General features: G+C 52.7%; 2 protein-coding genes across 9 annotated transcripts in view; both read right to left on the minus strand.

The window, feature by feature from the left end:
- Positions 1 to 7,309, minus strand: Ocstamp (osteoclast stimulatory transmembrane protein). The gene is made up of 3 exons (XM_069989745.1): positions 7,266 to 7,309; positions 4,241 to 5,243; positions 1 to 387 (listed from the first exon to the last, which is right to left on the minus strand). Exons 1-3 carry the CDS (start codon positions 7,307 to 7,309, stop codon positions 1 to 3), a joined length of 1,434 nt encoding a protein of 477 aa, XP_069845846.1.
- A 3,839-nt stretch (positions 7,310 to 11,148) lies between these two features.
- The window catches only part of Slc13a3 (solute carrier family 13 member 3), a 52,459-nt gene continuing 44,198 nt past the window's right edge, over positions 11,149 to 19,409 (minus strand). For 5 of the 8 annotated variants that reach the window (XM_069989909.1, XM_069989903.1, XM_069989905.1 and 2 more), the window contains 3 exons: positions 17,775 to 17,936; positions 15,026 to 15,163; positions 11,149 to 12,431 (listed from right to left, as the gene is read on the minus strand). In XM_069989909.1, coding sequence (XP_069846010.1) covers positions 12,255 to 12,431; positions 15,026 to 15,163; positions 17,775 to 17,936 — 477 coding nt within the window. In that variant the 3' untranslated portion in view covers positions 11,149 to 12,254. Of the gene's footprint in view, positions 12,432 to 15,025; positions 15,249 to 17,774; positions 17,953 to 19,409 lie in introns of those variants that run through there. The other 3 variants (XM_069989904.1, XM_069989907.1, XM_069989910.1) reach the window with 3 other exon arrangements.

A 19,409-nucleotide genomic window follows, 5' to 3' on the forward strand; every position in this document is an offset into this window, starting at 1 on the left:
TCATGTCCATCCTGAGGAGGGGATCCGGGGAGAGGAAGGAGCCCCAAGGGGCAGCGGCTGGCCTTGACGCTGACTGTACTTTTGCTGGAGCCGAGCATGCAGATGTTGGACCCGTCGGGCTTCCTGGGCAGAGAAGAAGGAGGCAGCAATGCTGTGCCGCAGGCGCCGGGCGTAGGTGCGCAGCAGCACGGTGCCACCCGCTAGGAGCTGCAGGGTGCCAGCAGCCAGGGGGCCTGCGGCGCAGGGTTGTTGGGCGGGCAGCAGTGGACAGTGGCCGGAGGTGAGGCGCAACTCCCACTGGTAGGAGCCGTGCGTAGAGACCCAGGGGCGCTGGGGCACAGGCTGGTTGAAGAGGAAGGGGATGAAGCCCAGGGCTGTGTATGCTGCCTTCAGAAAGGAGAAAGAAAGTCAGTCAGTCAGTCAGCTACCAACCGCTGCCCAGCAGTCTCCCACCAGCCAGACTGGCAGGGACTAAGGGCCCTACATCCCTACCCTCACCTGAAAAACAGGGGGAGAATGAACCCACCACCCAGAGTTTAAGGAGGTCCAAATGGGATTGAAGCGGAAACCAGTTCTTTTGTAAAAGTTACAAACACCATACAAATGTTTATTATTATTATTATTATTATTATTATTATTACTTTAGTATTATAGAGAAAACCAGTTCATGCTCTGGGCATTCATTCAGCCCTCTACTCTTCCATCCAATAGACACAGGCCTGTGAGGTTGAGGCCAGCAGAAGCCTCATTAAAAGGGGAGTGGGGGCACCCTGCCCAGTGCGGTGGCTCGTGCCTGTAATCCTAGCTACTGAAAAAGTGGAGCTCCTAGAGACTGCATTCTCAGCCCAATGGCAGGCAGGAGGAGGGTAGGGTGGAGTAATTAGGAGAGAGTAATTGGGCTAGTGTCATCCCAGCTGCCAAGCCAGTCTGGGCAAAAAGTGAGACCCTATCTCAAAAAACAACCAGAGCAAAAGAAGATAGGGTTGTGGCTCAAACAGTAGAGCATCTAAGCTCAAAACAAAAATTCACAGTGAATTCAATGTGACCAACTCAGAGGTTCTCCCCAGCTAGGCGGGTCTTACTCTCCTGCTCTTCAAGTTGGGCTGTGCCTAGGTTTGCGAGGGCAAGGAAGAATGCAGTGCAGAGAGATGGAAGGTCAGTGGGGAGCCCCAGGACTTCAGTACCCAGCTGTTTGCATGAGACACAGCCGGGGACCCTAGAACTGCACTTTTAGCGGCTCATGAGGATTTTTTCCTCTATTTAAAATCAGAAGTAAGGTGTTATGTGCAGCATCTCTGAGCCTCTTATCTTCCTCTGTACGTGGGGAGGATAATTGTTCTGGTCAGCGAGCTTTATAGTGGCAATTCAAACTTGAGACTCAAGCTTGTTCACTTTTTACCGTCTTTGGAATCGGGCAGCAGGACGTGTCAGCGCTTCCAGCAGCCCTGCCATTGGCACTGCACGTGCACAGGCACTTCTCCGGGTGCTGGGCTCAGAACATCACTGCAGCCCGGCTACAAGCACTGCGGGACTGGGCGCAGTCTGCCCTTCCAGAGAGATTGCCATCCAGCAAATGTCTGGCCTAGAAGTGAATGGTTCTCGTGGCCAATGAAACCTAGGACAGGGCAGCGGGGCCTTGATTGTGGAGAGAGCAAAACAAGTAGTTGTGCGCCCACACATACATGCCTGGGGGTGTGTGTGTGCACGCGCGTGTGCATGCGCATGCATGCACACACACACATGTTGCTGTAGCTTAAACTCAGGGCCTGGATATTGTCCTTTACCTTTTTCACTTAAGGTTGGCACTCTACCACTTGAGCCACAACTCCACTTCCAGCTTTTTGGTGGTTAACTGGAGGTAAGAGTCTCACAGACTTTCCTGCCTGGGCTGGCTTGGAACTACAATCCTTAGATCTCAGCTGAGTAACTACGATTATAGGCATGAGCTGCCAGCACCACTGCAAGCAGTCACTGTTGAGGAGTGGCCGCGTAGATGGGTTACCATCTTGCCAAGCAACAACCTACACAGGAACTTCGTGGAAGTGGACAGGACTGAATCATGCTGAGTCACTGAGCCATATGCCAAAGGCAGCTGGCCACACTCCAGAGGGCGCAGTGAGAGGCAGGAGGAAGTTTCACTTTGGGAAAGGAAGATCGTGGGGCATGGAGGAGTAGGTCTAACGTATGTTTTCTCAGATGATCAGGGAGGGCCACACCAACCCTTGCAAAGCTGATAACCCAAAGTTGGAAGAAAATGCTGGAGAGATGAGGGAGGAGCACCAGGCACAGGGAGGTTGGAGATGAGGCCAGACTTGACAACTGGGCCAGAGTCATTCAGAAGCCCTGGGCTTGATCTGGAGCAAGCCAGGAAAATCAATAACGACTTCCCCGTGTTTCCTGTGTGTGTGTGCATGAGACATGACCAACTAACTCTATGTTAAATGCTAAGTGAACTACTTTCTGTGACCACAACTGAGATAAGTATCCATTAAGGACGGACAAACAGCGCTTTCCCTTAACAATATATGAAATGATAGGCTGACTTGGAATGGGGGTGTCTTAGGCTTGATGAATTTGATCCAATTAGAGGCCACACACTTCTTTCTTGTGACCTATGGGAATCCATCAGGCACATATTGTATTTGTGATTGGAGAAAAATTTCATAAGATGATTCCCTTACCATTTACAATAAACTCTAATTTTCTAGCTTAGTTTCTTACATAAAAAAATAGGGGCTGGGGACTGGGAAGGTGGCTCAGTGGTAGAGCTCTTGCCTTGCATGCCTGAGGCCCTGGGTTCGATTCCTCAGCACCACATAAGCAAAAAGAAAAAAGCCGGAAGTGGTGGTGTGGCTCAAGTGGTAGAGCATTAGCCTTGAGCTGAAGAGGGACAGTGCCCAGGCCCAGAGTTCAGGCCCCACAACCAGACTCAAAAAAAATAGGGGTTCAGAATGTGGCTTAGTGGTAGTGAGTTTGCCGAGCATGCGTGAAGCCCTGGGTTCAATTCCTCAGTACCACATAAACAGAAAACGCCTGTGGCTCAAGTGGTAGAGTGCTAGCCTTGAGGGGAAAAAAAGGATGCTCAGGGATAGTGCCCAGGCCCTGAGTTCAAGCCCCAGGACTGGCAAAAAACAATAATCTGGCCGTGGCCACCTAAATTTTGGTTGACTTGATTTTGTGCAGTTTAAAAGAAAACTTCCTAGATATCAAATGTACTCTGATAAATATATCATTTGTGTTATAGCACAGGATCTATCCTAATGTTTCATACAACAAACTTCTGTGTGAGATCTCACGAAGTAAAGTGAAAAGATTTCAACAAGAGATTGAAAAACACAAATCTTGGCCTGAGAGTAAATACATCCTACTGTGTTTCTTGTGTGTGTGTGTGTGCATGAGACATGACCAACTAACTCTATGTTAAATGCTAAGTGAACTACTTTCTGTGACCACAACTGAGATTGGAAGTGATAAGTATCCATTAAGGATGGACAAACAGCGCTTTCCCTTAACAATATATGAAATGATAGGCTGACTTGGAACGGGGGTGTCTTAGGCTTGATGAATTTGATCCAATTAGAGGCCATATATATATTCAGATTGTAAATACTCTTGGTTGTGTAGGCAATACAGTCCTACCTGAGACTCCTCACTGTGCCTTTGTACAGCAGCCCAGATAATACAAAAATAGGTAGAAGGCTGTGTTCCAATAAACTTTATTTACAAAACTAGAAGACAGCTGGAATTGGCTTGAGAGTCATAGGTGGCCTACTCCTGCTCCACACCATTACTAAACCTTACATCTAGCCTGACATATCACATGTGAACTGTTAGTAATTATTCCACCATTAGTGAGTGGTTAGTAGAATGTGCTGTGAAGTCAAGTTGTTTTGGAGACGTTATTTAGAGTTTCACAGCCTCTAGAGGCTCACTGGAGGATTGATTTCATTTCTATAATGAGGAAAATGAGGCTAGAACATTTTGCTATTTAAGAAGACCTTGGCCTTGACCTGGGGGCAAGCAACTTGAAGGTGGAAATAGGGGATGGAAAGAGATTTCATTTCACAAACTAGTGTGTGGCGTGGGTTCCCTACAGTATCTACCAATGCCGGAGGCCCCATGGCTGCTCCAAGAGCTGCCACGGGGGAAACACGCAACATTTAGCCACCAGTCAAGGGTTAACACACCCTGCTCCTTCTTCTAGGGAATGGCCCAGGGCCTTCCTTCCCCATGTACTTACGTCATAGTTGATTGTAAGCGTGACGGGTACAGTGGGCAACTGCTGAGCCCAATCCACGGCCGCCTGAGCCAGGAGAAACACCACGTGGTCTGTGGCCACTGTCACGGCTGTGGCCACCATGAGCAGCCCCAGCAGCCCCAGCCTCAACGCACAGCTCCACAGTTCCTCTTGGGACAGCTTCGGCTGGGCCGTCTGCAGCAGCCAGGAGGGTGGATGGGCTAGCAGATGTGTGGCTCTGGCCTGTGCCAGCTGCTGAGCCAGCTGCTGAGTTGCATAGATGTTGTCAAACTGCAGGTCCGAAAGGTAGCGATGGAGGTACCAGGCCGACTCCAGGAAGAGGCCTAGAATAAACAGGCCAGTGGCCAACCACTGGGTCCCCAGAGCTGCCGTCCGGACCAAGGACTCCAGGCCAGAAAAGTCCTCCAGGACCTGCTGAGTGACCCTGAGCATATGCAGGCGGAAGGCAGAGCCATTGCCCTGGGCCTCCAATGTCAGCCCCCGGCTGCCGGCTTGGCCTTTGGGGCCCAGCAGCCTGGAAGCCTCGTGCAGCTGCTGTGTGGTATTGAGCAGACTCTCCAGGGAGCCCTCAGTGACACATCTCAGCACCTGCCCTGCCGCGCTCATGTTGGCCAAGACATTCGGCACCACAGCAACGGCCAGGGTGGTAGCACTGTAGGACAGGAGAAGCCGGTGGCCCTGTTCGGTGCCCAGGATAGGCACACTAAGCGCAAACAGGCATCGGACTGGCGGCATCAGGCCCAGGCTGAGGAAGAGCAGGAGGCCACAGACAGTGGTCACCGCAGCTGAGGGTCCCAGAGGGTAAAGCTGAGAGGAGACCAGCCAATGATGAATCAGACCTGTGGCAGCCATAGCCAGGGGTCCACAAAGGAGGAGCTGGGTCAGCAGCTGGCCATAGCTGGCTGGGACAGGCTGGCAGAAGGCATCCCAGGCAGCCTGCAAAGGAACAAGCACTTTGCATATTCCTGAGTGCCAGAATCTCCATCTGCATACAAGGAAATAGGGGGACCCTGTGTCAGGAGGATGAGGTGTCTTCCCACTCTCCCTGCCCTGAAAAATCAGAACAGGCACACCCTCCAGGTGGGCCAATCATGGATACCCATCCCCTATCCACATAAGTAAACCAATCAGAGGGAACCACCCCTTTCAATATGACACAGATGAACCAATCAGAGGCTTCCCCTGGATTATTCTCTCAGGGGTTGTGAAGTAAGGGCCCAGGGTTATGCATGTGAGTTTGGTTATCTGGGCTGCCACAATACATGTGCAGTCCTGTGAGAGCAACACAAAATGTCATGGAGTGATATATACACATATGAGAGAGAAAGAGAGAAAGGAAAGAGGAGGAGGAGGAGGAGAGAGAGAGACAGAAATAGTCAAAGGCAGAGCAAAACTATTTCTCTGGAATTCATTGTGGCTCAGTGTGTCACCCTAGACTTTTCCTTTCACTCCTCTCCTATCTCTTTCTTTCTTTCCCTCCCTCCCCCTCCCTCCTTTTCTCCCTCCCTCTCTCCTTCTTCCCTCCCCCTCTCTATTTCTTCTTTCTTTCTTGCTTGCTTGCTTGCTCGTTTGCTCGCTCACTTGCTTGCTTTCTATCTTGCTTTCTTTCTGTTGGTCCTGGAGCCTGAACACTGGGCCTGGACACTGTTCTTCAGCTCAAGGCGAGTGCTCTACCACTTGAGTCACAGCGCCACTTCCAGCTTTTTCTGCTTATGTGGTACTGAGGAACCAAACCTAGGGTTTCATGCATGCAAAGCAAGCACTCTACCACTGAGCCACCTTCCCAGCCCTCCCTCCCTCTCTTTCTTTCTTTTCTCTCCTTCCTTCCTTCCTTCCTTCCTTCCTTCCTTCCTTCCTTCCTTCCTTCCGGGAATTGAACCCAGGACCTTGCATTTGCCAGGTAAGCACTCTAGCACATGAGCCATGCCCTCAGCCCTTTTGTTTTTTATTTTGTCTTGGAGACACAGTCTTATGCTGTGTTTTCCTGGGCTGGCCTTGAACTCTTGATCCTTCAGTCTCTACCTCCTGACTAGCTGGGATTATAGGTATGAACCACTGTGTCCAGCTGCCATTTGCTTATTTAAGGCTTCAGTGTCTCTGTAACTTACAGGCCAGGAGGGTAGATCAATTGGCCTTTAGGGAACCTCTCTACTCTACTGCCCTTACATTTATTCACTTTATATGTAAGCCAGGCACTTGTGGCTCATACCTATTATCCTAGCTACTCAGGAGGCTGAGATCACCATCAAAGCCAGCCCAGCAAGGAAAGACCGTGAGACTTTTATCTAGAATTAACCATCAAAAAACCAGAAGTGGAGCTGCAGTGACACTGCAGAGGGACAGCCAAGAGTAGCAAGATGCTGGATCTGGGACCTTAGGCACTCTGATGAGGTGTACCACTTCCAGCACTCACCCCTGACCCGTGAACAAATTTGGATGTGCATCCCCCTGTATAATTAATATTCAGGCCAGGTGCTGGTGCCCCCCCTCCCTGTAATCCTAGCTACTCAGGAAGCTGAGCTCTAAGGATCATGGTTCAAAGCCAGCCCAGGCAGGAAAGTCTGTGAGACTCTTCTCCAATTAACCACCAGAAAACTGGTGTTGTGGCTCAAATGGTAGAGCTCAGGGACAGCACCCAGGCCCAGAGTTCAGGCCCCATGACCAACCAAAAAAAAAATTAGTATTCAGAACAGGAGAGGTACTAAAATAATAGCTACCGGTATAGACCATTTAAGAACTGAAAGCCAGTGCCCATCATACTAGGTGCTACGCTCTGCTGGATGTTGCAAATGAAAAGGACACTAGCTGCTGTCCATCCCATGCTTCCTTTGAGTCAAGCCCTGTATATGCATTTTCTCACATCTAAAATTTTCTGGGACATTGGATTCATTCCCATTTCACAGAGGGGGAAACTGAGGCCCAGAGAGGTGAGGAGTTTCCCAAGGTCATGCAGACAGGAATGGCACAGCTTTGCCTGTGACCCTCAGTGCCCAAGTCCCAGACCTACCCACTCCTGGCGAGACGCTGGGTGGCTCCACACAGGCCCCTCATGTTCCCTGGAGAGGGGTCCTCCGGTGGCTGGCCTCCGGCAGCAGGGCAGGTGGAATGGAAGTGGGCAATCGCTGACCCTCTGGAAGTCCTGTGGCTTCTGCTTTCCCACTCTTTGATTGAGTGCTCCTGGCAGCCTGGCTCCGCCTGCTTGAGGCCCACCTCCCTGGAAGTGGGAAGAGCTGCCTCATGCCCTCCAGGGAGGGGTGGGAGGAGAGCAAGCCGGTCTTCAGCCTTCTGTGATCCGGACACCCCCCCCCCCCCAAGGTGTTCCCAGGAGAGTGAGGCTAAGAGCTTCCCTCTTGTGGGGAAATCTGTGGGGAACACAAGTAGCAAAGATGGCCCGGAGAGGAAGTTGAGTGGGCAGAGCTGATTTGTTTAGGTTCAGTGTGTAAACAACTCATGGAAGCTTAGGTGCATGATAAGGTATGGCCTTTCAGTGATTGGTTGGTTCCATTTCCTCCCCTCCCACGCAGTCTTTTGCTTTAAAAGGGGATGCTCCCTGTTAATAAATGAGTTCCTGCTTGACTTGACTCCCCGCTATGTCTGATTGTCTCCTGGGCTAAGGGAGGCTGGGGAACTGGCGAGCGGCCGCACTTACCCCTCCTCGGACCCCGTCTGTCCAAAGACGGACGAAGACCCAACACCCTCTGCTCACCCTTCCTCTCCCTTCGGTAGTTCTGTACCCAAGGGGAGCACAAAGATCCCTGACTTCAGGCAGGGGTAGGGTAGGCCAAGAACCCATAGAAGACATTGAGACCCTTGCTGAAACGGAGGTGAGTGACTGCCTGGGCACTCAGCCTCGTGCCCTGCATTGTAGAGGCAAAATTCACAGCCCTGTGATTACCTCAGAATGCACTGCAAACAGTAGGTGCTCAATACATGTAAAGTTCTTGCCATCACTGCCCTGCACATCCCCTTCCAGGCTGTTCCAGAGCCCATCCTGCCTGGAATGGAGAGACATCCCTCAACACCTCGGTCCTCCAGTGTCCTGGGGGGGGGCCTCTGACCCCTAGGGGGCCTCTCCTGAGCTCCTCCCCTATTCTCCACACACAAAGTATGGGCCTTCAGGGGTGGGGGGAACAGCCAGGGCATTCCATCTGCCCATCCCCTTGGACTGAAGAAGAGACGCCCGTGGCTAGACCCTCAAGGGCTTGAGTCCCCGCAGAAGGCCCAGGGCCTGTGCACAGCCCCAAGGACCAGGCACACAGATGCAAAGCCATTAGTGGCACAGGAATGCCCAGTGCAGGTGTAGCAGCACAGAGGAGACAGCCCATGCTCGCCGTCTTAAGGGGTGTGCGGGCCCCAGCCAGGGGAGGTACCAACTTACAACCTGTGCAGATCTGGAGTGGGCCTGCTGTCCTAGTGTCTAGTGGGGGGGCCTCTAGCCTCAATCACAGCACCCCCACACACACACACTTGAACCTAAATGTTAGCTTTGCTAATCGCCATGCTGTGTGACCTTGAACAAGCCACTCTCTCTCTGAACTCAGGCCGCCTCTGCTGTAGGCTTTGTGGGAGAGGTCAGTGAGGGACTGAAGAGTGCTCCCTCCTGCCTAGGCTGCCAGCTGTGCCCTAGTGAGCCCAGACTTTGCTTTCCCCCTCCCATGTTCCCCATTACATGTTCCCCCTCAGCACCCAGGACACGGCTGGGCACTAAGCTGGTCAGAAGAAACAGCCCAGAAGAGGAGGCTGGCATTTGAGCAGTTCTTCTGAGTGCCAGGGAGCCAGCCAGCTGGAGTTTATGTGGGACAATCCCAGGCACAGGTGGATACCACCTCTGTCCATTCAGGCTGGCCTGACCTCAAAGCCCACACATCCGGAGGGGCTCTGAAGTGCCGGAATTAGCACCAGCTTGGCGGAAGGAGGGGAATTTCAGGGTGTGGGACTCAGAGCCATGAGACAGAGAGGAAGCGCACGGGCTCAGTCAGAAGTCAGGGGCCTCTGAGTACAGGAGTCACTGTGGGTGGGGAGTGTGACCTTGAAGCCCATCTGAGAAGCTGCTGGAAGCTTCCAAGCAGCCAGCGCTGCCTGAGAGAGACAGGATAATGAGAGCCACTGGTGGGAGCCCTGTGAAGTTCATTTGCTAATCACAGCATGAAAAACCCAAGTCCACTTCAAATATTTTATCCAATCGAGTGTATCGGAAACCCTAATCTTTCACCATGTGAATAATAGACAGCCATGGGTACATTCATTTTGGGTTTTTTTCCAGCTTTGTTTTTTCAACTCAGGCAGATATGCCTGCCATACTCATTTCTGGCCGGCCAGGTCCCATGTGCTCAGCAGCACACAGAGCGGGTGGCAGATGGAGAGATGGGGCCATGTTCCCCATTACAGTAAAAGCAGTCCCAGGCCACTAGAAGTAGGGACCAGGTAGAGCCAAGAGCACCATCCACCAGATCATGTAGCTTAGGTGTCACAGGTTCAAATGCCTGTGCAGGGCGGGGAGAGGGCTGAGGGAAGAGAGCCTGTTAAGCGATCAGAAGTGACCAGTGGGCTTACGCTCAGCTGCAGTCGCTGCTAAGTGTCAGAACTCTGTTATTGGATCTCTTCATGTCTTTTCCAAGAGGAGGATAAATCCTTTCAGGTGACATTTCCTGAATTTAAAGATTGGCAACCATTCAGATGTAAAACTCTCCGGGGGCAGGGCACACAAAATCCTGACGTGGCTGGAGTGGGGCCAGCTCCGATGTCCTCTGAACACCACCCCTTGCCCCCCCCCCCCCCCGCCCTCCAGTGCACTGGGTTTGCCCAGCTGGCTCCTCCTTCCGGCTCCCTGGCCTCTCCCTGCCCTGGGCCAGGAGCCCTGGCTTCTGTCAGTGGGACACAGATTTTAGGCATCCAGTTAGTCAACCGTGGTACACAGATTTCTGATCCAACTTTATTCTGGATGTTTGGTGGGTCTCATCCAATCAGTGGAAGGCCTGAATGGAGCAAAAGGCTGACCTTGTCTGAGTCAGGGAGTTCTCCGGAAGCTCGCCTTCAGGTTCCAGCTGCAGGGCCAGTGAGAGGAGGGTCAGTTAGGAGGCTGGGCCTGTGCTGGGTGTCCACAACAGGTGAGTCCAGACTCCACCGGCCCAGGCTGGGGACAGCCACCTCACTGCGCCACCCAGGGCTGCTCATCCCCAGTGCTGCCCAGCTCAGCAGGGCAGTGGACGCCACTGCAAGAGCCTTAACACAGGCCCCCCCCCCCAGTGTCGGGAGCGCAGCAGACCCCCTCAGATCCCAGTCCCACGCCGCCGCCTCAGAGACGTCCTTCGGCCACCCTGGCCTCTGAGTCACTCCCTACATTATCCAGTTTCATTTCTTCTTCCCCAGAGCTGTGACTCAGTCCTGTGATGGAGGCGTCCACCTGCCCACGGCCACCCGGCCGCTATGTGAAGTTGCATGTGGGCGAGCATTCAGTGAGTGCTAAACACTCACACGTGAAAAAGACTGGCACAGATCCCAGGTCACTGTGCGGGTAATGTGCCCCGCTGCTGGAGCCAAACAAAGCTTGTGCTTTTCTAAGTTTATGTGGTGGGAGAGAAACTAATAAACAAGGAAATGCGTGATTCAGTGTCCAATGTACTAAGAAGGAAAACTGAGGGTGAAGAGTAGTGGGGGTTACATTTTAGACGAGATGGTCAGGGAAGCCTCTCCCTGGAGGTGACATCTGAGCTGGAACCTGAATAAAGTGATGGCGACAGCCAGGCCTGGTATTAGGAGCAGAGTTTTAGGTACCGAGAAGAGCACGTGCAAAGGCCCTGAGGCAGTAGAGAGGTAAAGGCAGGAGCCTTTACCAGGGATTTGGGACTTTGAAACTCTCTTTAGTTCAGAAAGGCAACAATTCTCCACTCTGGTGTTGATCAACATTCTTTATTTTATAACAGTTTTGATCAGAAGTGTTTGAAATCATGACCAGACATTGCCCCGTCTGTGGCTTTTCTATTTGAGGACATCACCGTCCCCCTGCGGATATCATTGACTGTGGGATTTAATACTGACTGGTGGGATTAATGTAGGGCCTGTGGCAGAGCTTGACCTTCAGCTCAGGGGTTCCGCCCTCCTTCCTCTGCTACTCTTAGGGAAACACTGAATCACCTGTGCCTTCCCCAAGGTGGGGAGGGGAAATGTGAGGCTCAGCCCCTGGCTGGTGCCAGCCACCCCTCTTACACCCCTCCCGCCTGCTCCCTCTGCCCTTGGCTAATTAAGCACATTTACCCCTGGGGCTCAGGTGGAAAGGTAGAGACCAGCAGAAGCCCCTAAGGCCTCATGCCAAGGGGTCCTGGCTGGAGGGGAACATGGGTCACCTGCCAGTGGCTGGAACCCAGGCGTAGCTAGATGCCAGAATTATTATTGACATGATTCTAAATTGAATCAGAGAGAAGACACTGCACCCTCTTTGACCCTGCTGTGCCTGGGAGCCCCGAGAGACTAAGGAGGCTCTGCACACCTCCTGTCTCGTGGGGACCCACGGGGGCCACGGCCAAACAGGAGAACAAAAGCCACCTGGGTGGTGAGCAGCTCAGTGTCTGGGCCACAGCTTTGCAGCTGCAGAGCCTCTGCAGCTTGTCTTAGAGACAAGACGGCCTCTCTGGAGACCTAAAGGGATCAGTGGGTCAGAAAGAGCTGGGCCTTGGGGACCGACAGCCTCCCATCCCAAATGCAGGTTTGATCAGGGTGGCTGAGCTGCGCTCCTACATCCTAACCACAGACTAGCTCGTAAAGGCAGAGCCTGTGTCTCAGGCAGCAGAGCTGGGAGATAATCGAGCCTCAGACTGCATGAGAGAGAAGGTGTACAGGTGAGGAGCCTGTGGGCCTGGGTGGACCCCTGCAGGTCAGCCTGGCCTGCTGCACATCCGATTCCAGAAAAGAATGGCTTGATCATCGTGTGTGGTCCAGGCAGCAAGGGATGGCGATGGCCCTCTGGGAGGGCCAGGCCCAAGGGGGCCCCCGGGTGCATTCAGAGTGTCCGAACGGTGTCATTGGCTAGGGTGGGGGGCGGTGCTGTGATGTTAGCCTCGTGGGTGTGGACCCAGTCCGGGAAGGTGCCCAGCTGGAAGATGCTCTGTGCCCAGGTGTTTATGGCCAGGCTGAGCAGCAGAACGCCCATCAGATTCATCAGGAGGCCTGTCCGCACCTGCAACGAGCCAGGACTGAGGGAGGGGTCTCCTACAAAGATGGGAAACCCTGGTTGCTCAGGGAAGGAAGATGCTATTGACAGACAGCACTGCCGGGGGAGAAGGGGTGGGGCCTTCCATCATATACCACCTGAGGCTGGGCGTCGGAGAGCCACTGTGTCCCCACACACTGCATGGTTTGGACCCCCACAACCGCAGGTGCCATCACACACTACTGAACACTCAGGAAGCTTCCCCTGAGTCCCTGCTCACAAAAGAGGAAACTGAGGCCCAGGGAAGCTGGCTTACCTAGGTCCCAGCATGTGAACGTCCAATTTGATCATTCATACCCTTATCCAGTGCCTGCCACATGCACAGACATGTAACCTGCATACATGTGCTCATCCATCCAGACACATGCACATGCACACACACTCCCACATACACAGACATGTAACCTGCGTACATGTGCTCATCCATTCACACACATGTACATGCACAACACAGTTCCACATGCACAGACATATAACCTGCATACATGTGCTCGTCATCCACACACGTGCACATGCACACACTTCCACATGCAGACATGTAACCTGTGTACATATGCTCATCCATCCACACACGTGCACATGCACACACACTCCCACATGCACAGACATGTAACCTGCGTGCATGTGCTTATCCACACACGTGCATGTGCTCATCCATCCACACACATGCACATACACACACACTTCCACATGCTGGCATGTAACCTGCATGCATGTGCTCGTCATCCACACACGTGCACATGCACACACACTCCCACATGCAGACATGTAACCTGCATACATGTGCTCGTCATCCACACATGTGCACCTGCACACACTCCCACATGCAGACATGTAACCTGCATGCATGTGCTCATGCATCCACACACGTGCGTGTGCTCATGCATCCACACGCGTGCATGTGCTCATCCATCCACACAGTGCATGTGCTCATGCATCCACACGTGTGCACGTGCTCATTCATCCACACGCGTGCACATGCACACACACACTCCCACATGCACAGGCCCAGGTAAGGCTGCGTTTGTCTGTTGTGAATTTCTCTTTAACTATCTGGAAAGCATTTGGCCATTTGCCTGTCCCACAGCCCTCGAATGGCTCAGACCACTTAGGCCTGAAAATCCTGAGTTCTGACCCCGCGCTCACTGCTCCCCACTGTGGGTGTGTGGGAAGCGAGTCCCTTTGGCCTTCCTCTGCCTTCCCCATGGCCAACAAGTACTCAGGGGCTCAGTACCCCTCCAGGCTCCCCCCCAGGCAGGATCCAATTCCACAATTCTCCCTACTTTGTACTTGTTTTCACACTGGAGCCAGGCTTCTGGTCTCACAGGACTTTAATTAGCAACTAAATAATAACTCCTGGGAGCAAGTCTTGCCAGGAGCCACAGACAGGCTGCTTGGGGGGCCTCACGGAACCCCTCTGCACCTCGCAATCCCACCACTGGAGTCTTTCCATGCCTATCTGACTCTGCTCTACAAATCCGTGCTGGTTAGCAGCTGTCCTTGCTCAACAACATCCCCTCAACAGCTTCTTGGTGTCTGTACCCCAACCTCCATGCCCCCAGAACATGCCGAACTGGAGCCAGAGACACCCTGTAAAGAGGGCGTAAAGTCTCTGTGAGGTCCCCCACTGGGTCCAAACACTGCCTCACCTCTGCATTCTGCACTGTCCCACCCCACATGCACCCCGTAGGCTCCACACCAGCCCTGACAGCCTCCTGACCCTTCCCCACTTCTGGGCCTGCTGCTGGCACTGCCTTTCCCTCCAGTACTTGTCAGGATTAGGACTCAGCTCAGGGATCCCCTTCTCAGAGAGGCTGCTCCTGCCCACCCCCTCACCCTGTGTATAATTTCTTTTCTTACCCTCAGCAATAATGAAATTCACATCATTTTTAAACTGTGCTGACTTGAATACTGCCTCCACTCACAACAGCACCCCCAGCGTGGGAGGCCTCTGGTCTTCTCACTGCTGCCCCCAGAGGCTGGAATGTAGAATGCAGCCTGCGAACCCACACACGGATGAGCCTGGATGAGCCAGGGAGGGCTCTGCTGCTGGGCCATCTCTCTGACACTCTTGCTCTAGCTCTCTTCTTTCTCCATTATCTTACTGGGGTCTCATGCCTAGCAAAGCAGGGGAGAGGGAAGAGGCCGCAAGAGGAGGGAGGACTCAGTTTGGCAGGGAGCTGCATTTGGGGAGAGGGAACAGACTGTCAACGGCTGAGGTGTGCTAAAACCCCGCACCAGGCCCCCACTGACACAATCCTTGGCTTCTGACTGTCCTCCTTGCCAGCGGGCCAGGCCTGGGAGCCCACTCCTAAGTCCCAGTGTATTTGCTGCCCTTCTAAAAGATTCTGGGCCAGAGGCAGGGGCCAAACAAGCAGGGGGAACAACAGTGTCCAGAGAGGGCTGGGTTTTTGTTCCTGGGGAAGTTCTGGAACAGGTAGCATTTCCCAAGCCTGTCTAAGCCTGAAAGCCATCACAGAGTTTGGGGTCAGGTGGGGGGGGTGTACTTGCCTGGTGCACCCCCCCCCTTGCAGGCCATGGCTAGAAATGCCCACACTCACCATGTCTTTGACCAGCAGGTGTCCCGAGGCGAAGGCGATGGAGTTGGGGGGAGTGGAGACGGGCAGCATGAAGGCGTAGGAGCAACCGACTGTGCCCGGGATCATCAGGTACAGCGGGTGCACTCGCAGGCGGATGGCCTAGGCCGGGAGACATGCAGGCAGGCAGGCAGGCAGGCAGAGAGTGATCACAGCAAGAGGGATTGGTAGTAGAGAGTGACAAAGACTTAGAGATGAGCAGAATGATAGATGACAACAGAGACACACAGGGAGAGTTAAAGAGACAGACACATGGCCCAAAGTTCAGATGCACAGGTGGAGAGATAAGCAGGAGAGGGAGGAGACGGAGAGGCATTTCCAAGGTCAGTGACACCGTGGTTTTATCAGGGAGCGGATGGGGAGAGTTATCTAGAACTTTTCTCTTCACATGAGCAGGGTAGAAAACCTAGACGCCCAGAGGAACTGGTCTGGCAGGTGCATGCAGGACCTGCCAGTTCCCAGGCAATGCTGTTGTTGCTCCGGCGACCCAGGCCATGGACTAGGGTTCTAGCATGAGGGCTCTGGGCCAAACCACATGAGCAGCTTTTGTTGGGGCCTGGTGGGTTTGCGGCAATGCCAGGTGTGTAATCTGTCTGGTACTGCCCAGGTTCTACAACCGTGGGTCCAGTGCGGGCTGGCCATGGGCACTGGGCCACTCCGGTGACACAGTTCACCCACAAGTCGTGCTGATTACCACTCAGGCATTTTACTCCAGACAGGGCATTTGAGCTCCCAGGGAATTCCTGCAACGTAATGCATAGGAATTGTTCTCTTCAAACACTGAAGCCATCTCCAGTGTCAACATTTTGATTATGATGAGAAGCAAAACCTAAGAGAATATGTCTTCATGAGTCTTTTCTAGAAATAGTTGTCCTTTATAGAGCTGGTGGGGCTCTGGGCTCCTCTGTCTTCTCCTTACCACCTCATCACACCCTGTCTCTGAGCCTGAAGAGGATCTGGTGAGAAGGGCCCTATAGCTGGAACTACCTGGGTGGGGTGGGGTTAAATCTAGCATCATTTGCTATCTGTTGCTCTAGCTGGAATCAAGCATGCCCAGGAGGCAAGGGACAGGTGATGGAGCAGCCTGTGAATACCAAAAGGTCCAGGGGGCAACTCCTAACCAACTCACCCTTCGCAATGGAGATTTATGGTGAGAAAGACCTGCAGTGCATCACCTATGGATGCAGCATGACCTGGGCTGCAGATCCACACATAAAACAGCTGCCAAGGCCTGGAGCCACCCAGACTCCAACACTGCTTTAATTTAATCAGCTCTGGATCATCAGGTAGTTAAATCGAAAGGTGTGTGAGTGAGTATGAGTGTGTGTGCTGGTTCTAGGGCTTGAATTCAGGGCCTCACACTCTTGCTTGGCTTTTTCTACCCAAGGCTAGGACTCTACCGCTTAAGCCAGAGCTCCGCTTCTAGCTTCTTGTTGGTTAATTGGAGATAGGAGTCTCATGGGCATTTTTGCTGGGCTTATGGATTTTTATGCCCAAGATAGTTTTTTGTTTTGTTTTGTTTTGTTTTTGTTGGTCATGGGGCCTGAACTCTGGGCCTGGGTGCTGTCCCTCAGCTACTCAGCTCAAGGCTAGTGCTCTATCACTTGAGCCATAGCACAACTTCTGGTTTTCTGAGTGGTTTATTCAAGATAAGAGTCTCATGGACTTTGCTACCCGGGCTGGCTTTGAATCGAGATCCTCAGATCTCAGCCTTCTGAGTAGCTAGGATGACAGGCATGAGCCACCAGTGCCCAGCTTCCAGCATAGTTCTTAAGTCTCATAATCCTCTGGTTCCAATATGCTCAGATCTTAGCCTCCTGAATGCCAGGTATGAGCTCCCAGTGTCAGCCAGAGCCCCATAGTTGTTGTTGTTGATTTTAATTTATGCTATAGTGACTTATTGCTCTTTGCATACAGTTCTGGATGCTTCCTCTTTCTACAGGACTGCACCTTGGTTTCCCTGTGGGATGGATTGTAGTGATGCTGTGCTCTCCTCGTCTGGTGCTGGTGCCAGAGCTTGGCTGACTTCATATGGGGAATGCTTGGCTGTCTCTGTCTTCTTGTGCTCAAGGATTTCTAGCTTCCACCTAGTAAATGGTGGGTTTGGGGAGGGGGGGCAATACTGGATAAATCATCCTAACTCCTCAGCTCATCTATGGCTGGTGATTTGTAGAACAGAAAGTAACCCGGTGTGATTCATGCCCCAGGAGGCACTTGGCAACATCTGGAGTTATTTGTGATCCCATGATTTAGAGAGAGCTACTGGCCTCAGGAGGAGGGTAAGAAGCTAGAGGTGCTATCGGGCACCCTAAGTGCACAGGACAGACCCCCCCCTTCCCACACGGTGCCCAGATCCCCCAAGCCAGGGTCAGCCTGCCTGGCACCCCATGCTCTCGTGCAGCTATGTCGACTGAGACTTCCGCTTCACCCCAACATGAAACATCCGTCGTCTTAGAAATCTCTTGGTAGCCCTGGGTCCAGTGTCCCCAGTGAGGCAATCTGTGGCCCTTGAATAGTATTTGCTTTGTGTATGCATTTCTTGCAGGAGAAGCAAGCTAGGCTGGAAGAAACACACCATGGCTCTGCGGCATGCATTTTAGAAAGGAGCAAGGGCAGCCGAGGCCCCAGAGGAAGCTCAGCACAGAGGGGAGATTGTGACCTCGACCCTGACTAGGGGGAACCACCCCTCCCCCAGCCCCAGAAGAACCCTCACCAGCTCTGCCAGGATGGGCAGGAAGATGATGATGGTAGCCGTGTTGCTGGCGAACTCGGTGAAGAAGGAGATGACGACGGTGATGAGCAGGACGGCCAGCGTGGGGGGCACGTGCTCCAGCGGGTGCAGCTGCCCTCCGATCCACGCCGACAGCCCCGACTCCTGCGGGCAGGGGGGCCTTTACTCCCACTCAGCTACCCTCCCCAGGTGGGGAGATCCAGCCAGCAGCCCCGTGGCCGCTCCAGCCCCACTCTGTGCTCCCCACTCCAGGTGCAGACTCCCGAGCATGGATCTGGTTAGAGGTAGAAAGTCCACCTCCACTCGGTTCCATAGCCCGTGAATTACAATTCAGTGGGAGAGGGGGGTCGGACCCTTTACAGGAAATCCCTTCATTCCTGTGAGGAGGACTATGAAGTAGTAGTACACCAAATAGTCAGTGGCTCACACCTGCAATCCTAGCTACTCAAGAGGCTGAGATCTAGAGGATTGTAATTTGAAGCCAGCCCAGTGAAGAAGTCTATGAGACTTCACCTCCAAAATAACCAGCAGAAAAGCTGGGCTGGAGGCAGGGATCCAGTGGTAGATCCCCAGCCAAGAGCAAGAAAGCAAAGCAAGTGCAAGGTTCTCAGTTCAAACCCCACTGCTGACAAAAATAAGACAAAAAACAAGAGCCCGGTATTTATCAAATGCAACAGTCACTATAGCAGTAATAAAGGTATTTATACTTGGAAGTGACACTGTGGCCCAAGTGGTAGAGCACTAGCCTTGAACACAAAGAGGCTCAGGGACAGCACCCTTCATATTTAATCATAAGAACCCTTGTCATGATTGATAATAACATAATATTGACATGAGAGGTTTTGTGGGCCCAGGCATCTGCTTTCATGACCTGCTGTGACTTGCTCCTGTCCCCAAAGCAAACATAGCCCACATGTGCCTGCAAAACTCCACACTGCTCCCACTCATTGGTCTGGAACTTCTCTTGCCCAAGAGTGACGCCCAGAGTGACCACCGTCCTCCAGAGCAGGGCACAGTGTCCAGACCCCACTCTCTCCAGTGCTGTAGAATCACGGGGGCGCTCACTCCGCTGGCTTCTCCAGAAATCACACTACTTCACTCCCTGATTTTGCTACCAAAACTATGCATTCATCAACAGGCAGCGAAAAGCCTGGACTCAGCCACAATGCTGCCCCCTGGTGGCACTCAGCAATGAGGCAGCTGAGCGTTTTGCTGAACAACACTGACAGAGCTGTCGGTTTAGGAACCAGTCCCGGCAGAGTGGAATTAGTGAAATGGTAGTAGTCTGCCTTAGTCCTTGTGTCAATCCAGTGTCCCTGATCCAATGGGCATTGTCTGTCAACAAAACTTCATAGGTTTTCTTCATAGTTAGTAGAGAATTGACTGCTTATTCACAACTTGATTTCATTGTGGATTTTAGACTACACATACAGATTCTGCCTAATTCTGCAGCTGGGAATGTGAGTTAGTGGTAGAGTGCTTGCCTAGCATGCACGAAGCCCTAAGTTCGATCCCTTAGCACCACATAAACAGAAAAAAGTTGGAAGTGGTGCTGTGGATCAAATGGTAGAGTGGTAGCCTTGAGCAAAAAGAAGCTTAGGGAATGTGCTCAGGCCC

Source organism: Dipodomys merriami, unplaced genomic scaffold, assembly GCF_024711535.1.
Source record: "Dipodomys merriami isolate MVZ:Mamm:240054 unplaced genomic scaffold, mDipMer1.0.p SCAF_39, whole genome shotgun sequence".
In the NCBI taxonomy this organism is placed as follows: domain Eukaryota; kingdom Metazoa; phylum Chordata; class Mammalia; order Rodentia; family Heteromyidae; genus Dipodomys; species Dipodomys merriami.